This window comes from Danio aesculapii, chromosome 3, assembly GCF_903798145.1.
Source record: "Danio aesculapii chromosome 3, fDanAes4.1, whole genome shotgun sequence".
Lineage (NCBI taxonomy): Eukaryota > Metazoa > Chordata > Actinopteri > Cypriniformes > Danionidae > Danio > Danio aesculapii.
The window spans coordinates 17,281,966-17,287,965 of NC_079437.1; the positions used below are offsets into that span (position 1 = coordinate 17,281,966).

The following is a 6,000-nucleotide window of genomic DNA, read 5'->3' on the forward strand; positions in this document are numbered from 1 at the left end:
GCAAATTACCGGTAATGTTATAACTTCTCTTTCCGGAAACTTGCCGGAACAAATTTACCGGTATTTTCAAAAAGGGCCTGTTCACACATACAGACCTTTCTGGAAAATTGTCAGCAATTTTCCTGAAAGGTCTATATGTGTAAACAGGGGCTAATGACTAGAGTAATCATTTCATTTGAAACTACATACAATAAGAAAGCAGTTAATTAACATTTTAATAAATTTTTAACAATTGAACAACTTCTATTTTTACATTTAATATATATATTTTTTTTAAACATGAAAAAAAAACTGACCCCAAACCTTTGACCAGTAGAGAGTGTGTGTGTGTGTATGTATGTATGTACAAATGTATATACACATATACATATATACACATATACATACATAGATAGATACATACATACCAGACCTACCACAAGGCAGAATTATTAGCCCCCTGTTTTTTCCCCAAATTATGTTTAACGAAGAGAAGATTTTTTTTTTCCAACACATTTCTAAACATAATAGTTTTAATAACTCATTCCTAATAACTGATTTATTTTATCTTTGTCATGATGACAGTAAATAATATTTGACTAGATATTTTTCAAGACACTTTTTTACAGCTTAAAGTGACATTTAAAGGCTTAACTAGGTTAATTAGGTTAACTAGGCAGGTTAGGGTAAGTAGGCAAGTTATTGTATAACGATGGTTTGTTCTGTAGACAATCGGAAAAAAATGTAGTTTAATGGGGCTAATAAATTTGACCTTAAATGGTTTTTAAAAAAATTAAAAACTGCTTTTATTCTAGCTGAAATAAAACAAATAAGACTTTCTCCAGAAGAAAAGGTATTATCCTAATATTAACATACTGTTAAAATATCCTTGCACTGTTAAACATAATTTGGGAAATATTTAAAAAAGAAAAAAAAAAATTCAACAGTATATATATATATATATATATATATATATATATATATATATATATATATATATATATATTCTGTGTAGCATTCGATTGTTACAGCTGTAACATTAATAAAACATGTTTCTTTAGATTAACTTCAACTAATAAAATTATACCACTCTCTCTAGACTTATTTTTGTTTTTCTGAATAAAGCTATTTGAGTCATGTAATGAAAATGTCTACAGTTCTTTTTATATTGCAATAGATAATGCATAATAAACTAATGTCAGTTGTTGCAACATTGTGCAACCCTACCTTTAATTCCTATTTTCAGTCATTTCAATTAATCTGATATAAAACACAATAGAAATATTAGATAAACATTCTTAACCAAGTTACAATTATTTTAAAGAATTAAGTTGAAACACTAAAATAACAAAAAAATTACATTAAAATTAAATATTATATAGTATATAAATACATTTTAATAATAAACACAATCATTTACACCATGTTTGGGAAATCATACTTTCAAAATCTATGCGAAACACATTAAAACAAGTTTCCACGTTTAAAATTTGGCATCAAGTGTCACTTTTCCAGGTAGGGAGCTGGAAATCCTGTTTTTAAATTTCCAAGCTTGATAAGACAGAAATGGTCAGCAGGTTATATCAGAAATAACCGTGACCATTACTGAATCTCCTAGTGCATTTCTCAAGATGTGTTGAGTTTTAAGCTGCCTGTGTCAGTAAACAGAGAGAATGCTCACGGTTTGGAACAATGACAGTCTACTGTAACTTTACCTCCTGGAAAGAACCAGCCTGCATGGTTGATTATCAGTTCAATTATAGACACCACATGGACAGAGGTAGTAGCTGCCATCTCAGCAAGACTTCTAGAAGAGCAACAACAACAGCAAAAAAAAACCCATCTCAAATCATCAAACAGAAGTAGGGCTTGGTGATATGGCAAAAATCTCATATCATGAAACAAGTCATCTTATATACCGATAACGATATACATCACAATGCAGTGTCAATTTACCACATATACCAGATACATTTTAATGTATTTACTCATTTTTCATTTATTCAGCTCATTCTCACTTGATTTAGAACTATTTTAGAATATATATTGTACATTTTGACACAGAGCGAGAGAAGGAAATTAAACAAGGATCGAGTATGATTGTGACAATTAATGACGCCAAATATATTTTTATTAGTCACAATCAATAATAATCGTATCAATAATAATAATACTAAGAGTCACAATCATATTGGATCCTTGTTTACTTTCCTTCTCTCTATCTGTGTCAAAATGTACAATAAATATTCTAAAATGTGTGATATTTGTACATTTTTTGGAAAATTATATTGATAAAGTTGGGGGAAAAAACAAACTATTGATTACAGGTTTAAACATAATAATAATAAAAAAAAAATCACTAAATAAAATGCAACTTGTAAACATTATTCTTTAAATTTTGCAACTTTCTCACAACGCTGTTATTCATGTTTCTGTCTGCATCCCTGTAATGTAGGGCTGCACAATATATCATTTCAGCATCGATATCGCAATGTGCAAATCCACAAAAGATACATCACATAACCTGCAATGCCAGTTCACTTTAAGTTCAGTTATAGCTTATTCAATATTAGGAAATTTAAGTGAGATTATAGTTGGCCAGGAACCACATGGTGAAGTTTAACGAAGTTATAAGATTTCAAGTGTATTTAAACCATTTGCGTGTAAGAAATTCTAACATTTTAACAAAGATTGTTTATTTTTTATACAATAAAGACGATGAAGTGTAATTTTTTTTACATGTGATTATTTAATTTCTGTAACTGAATACAGTCCATAAAAACAGAAAACGCTATATGTTTAATTTATGCACATTATTTGTCCAACGAAATCATCCCAATCAATATAAAATTATAAATTATTTACAAACTGAGCTATACAAATCATCTGGTGAAATTATATTCATATTGCAATATATGTATCGCAGAAAAATAAAACAACGCAATGTCAGTTTTTTCCAATATCATGCAGCCATATCGTAACAGCCTGTAATATTGATCTCATAAAATTTCTGAAAAAGTATTACCGTAAACGATGTATTTTGTGACGTTACTAAATAAACAACAGAGCATAATATGAAATCATACTTTTTTTATTTTTTCCATACCATATACAGTTGAAGTCAGAATTATTCGCCCCCCTTTGAATTTTTCTTTTTTTAAATATTTCCCAAATGATGTTTAACAGAGCAAGGAAATTTTCACAGTATGTCTGATAATATTTTTTCTTCTGGAGAAAGTGTAATTTGTTTTATTTCAGCTAGAATAAAAGCAGTTTTTAATTTTTTTAAATCTATTTTAAGATCAAAATTATTAGCCCCTTTAATCTTTATTTTTTTGATAGTCTACAGAACAAACCATCTTTACACAATAACTTGCCTAATTACCCTAACCTGCCTAGTTAACCTAATTAACCTAGTTAAGCTTTTAAATGTCACTTTAAGCTGTATAGAAGTGTCTTAAAAAATATCAAGTCAAATATTATTTACAGTCATCATGGCAAAGATAAAATAAGTCAGTTATTAGAAATGAGTTACTAAAACTATTATGCTTAGAAATGTGTTGAAAAAAATCTTCTCTCCGTTAAACAGAAATTGGGGAAAAAATATACAGGGGGGCTAATAATTCAGACTTCAACTGTATATTTACATACTGTATATTGTCATATTGCATAGCCCTATTCACAACAAGTTAAAACAAGGTCATTTAATAATCTCATTTGCACCAACAATTCAATGTGTGATGCACATCATGATGTGAGAAGAATTTGTTTGTATCTCACCCCTCAGTTTTGGCCCACAGTAAATTGGGTCCCAGTACAATGGCGATGTTGCTTGCGGTCATCTTGTTGACGTCACTTTCAAGAGCGAGCTTGGCAAGAAACTTCACCAGGTACCTGCACAAACACACACGCATGTTAGCTTGTTACAAATATGATAGCTGTTAAAGGTTAATGCTAAATTTTAGGTTTATGTAGTAATAAGCAGACCTAAAATTGGTCTTGTTGGCCTTTGGTAACATGTCGCACACCACCCACAGCGCCTGAAGCCTCTTATCAGGGTCAGAGATACTGCAGACCAGACAAAACAAGACACAAACAGAGACAGAGAGACAGTTTTATAATATTCTAAAACATTCACACACAATATCATATTAGCATGGATGTCACTTTTTCCATACACAAGATAGAGACATTTTGTTTTGTATTCAGGGTTAGAATTAACTTTCAAACAGGATTAATAAAAACTACATATGATTAACAAAAATAGCACGCCACGTTTTTGTTTCTGCATCAAATTAATTGTACAAAAGTGATTTAATGTACAGCTGGAGGCAAAATTATTATTTCAAATAATTAAATTTGATTTCTTTTTGATGTTTAACAGAGCAAAGAAATTTCCACTGTATCTCGTATAATATTTGTTCTTCTGTAGAAAGTCTTTTTTTTTCTTTTAGTTTGGATGGAATAAACAAGGGTTTTCATTAGTTTTACATATTTCAATAATTACCAAACAACACAACAACAATTAAAAATATTAATATTAAAATTAGGGTGACGCGGAGGCACAGCGGGTAGCACAATCGCCTCACAGCAAGAACGTCACTGGTTCGAGCCTCGGCTGGGTAAGTTGGCATTTCTGTGTGGAGTTTGCATGTTCTCCCCGTGTTCGCGTGTGTTTCCTCCAGGTGCTCCGGTTTTCCCCACAAGTCCAAAGACGTGGTACAGGAGAATTGGGTAAGCTAAATAATCAGTAATGTGTGTGAGTGAGTATGGGTGTTTCCTTGTGATGGGTTGCAGCTGAAAGGGCATCCGCTGCGTAAAACATATGCTAGATAAGTTGGAGGTTCGTTCCACTGTGGCAACCCCAGATTAATAAAGAGACTAAGCCGAAAAGAAAATTAATGAATTAATTAAATGATTTATAAAGAGGCAGTCAATAGTGGTAGTAAACATATTAAGCACTAAACTGCTGCTCAAAAAAATGTGAAATAAGCATAATAATACAAAGAAATCAATGGTAATAATAATTTTTTTTATAAAAAAAATACAAGTAATAAATAAATAAATTAATTAATTAAATTGAATGATTATTAAATGATTTACAAAGAGGCAATCATAGGAGCAGTGAACATATTAAGCACTCCACTGCTGCTCAGAATCCGCATTACATTGGTCCTGGTGATCAAGACATAGCAGTTTCTACCTTTTTAAAGACTAATTGCTATGGTTAATATTATTAGCCCCCTTAAGAATCTCTTTTGATCGGCTACATACTGAAACATACTGTATGTTGAAAATACAATCTCTACATTAACCAGCACTTATTTGAAAATAAATGTATATTTTACAGGAGGACTGATAATTTTGCCTTTAACTGCATATACAAAATATATTATGTGTAATAAAAGTACTAATTTTAAATGTTTTTAAAACCACTTTTTTGAAGATGAAATGATATGGGTGCATTAATGTTCCATCATCATCATCATCATTCAGTGTAACATCTAATTATGTAAAAAAAAGGGAAACACTATACAATAAGGTTGTATTAGTTGATGCATTTACTAACATGAATAATACATATATTACAGTATTTGTTCATATTAGTTAGCGTTAGTTAACATGAAAATACAGTTGTTGATTGTAAGTTATTGTAAGCATTAACTAATGTTAACAAGCAGAAATTTGGATCTTATTAATGCATTAGTAAATGTTGATCTATAATTAATAAATGCTGCACAACTATTGTTCATAATTAGTTCATGTTAGCAAATACATTAACTAATAAAACCTTATCGTAAACTGTGACCAAAAAAAACTTTAAAAAATCATATGCGATCACATTAAATGGTTTAAATGTATTTTAAATTGGTCTTCGAATGATTCTTGCTCTAAATCTTTCACTCAGTGTGATTTAGCATTAAGTATTATAATGCTAAAATACATCATATTTTCTGTTTCAGAATAAAAACAATTAATCATGTACAGAAAATAGCTATATTACACTTATCATTCTGATGA

General features: G+C 30.0%; 1 protein-coding gene across 3 annotated transcripts in view; it reads right to left on the bottom strand.

Annotated features, from left to right (window-relative positions):
• arhgap17b (Rho GTPase activating protein 17b) overlaps positions 1-6,000 on the bottom strand; it is an 80,750-nt gene that overhangs the window by 22,627 nt on the left and 52,123 nt on the right. For all 3 annotated transcript variants that reach the window (XM_056453284.1, XM_056453282.1, XM_056453283.1), the window contains exons 13-15: positions 3,967-4,047; positions 3,760-3,873; positions 1,695-1,786 (exon numbers count right to left, since the gene is read on the bottom strand). In XM_056453284.1, the coding sequence (XP_056309259.1) occupies positions 1,695-1,786; positions 3,760-3,873; positions 3,967-4,047 (287 nt within the window). The remainder of the gene's footprint in view (positions 1-1,694; positions 1,787-3,759; positions 3,874-3,966; positions 4,048-6,000) is intronic.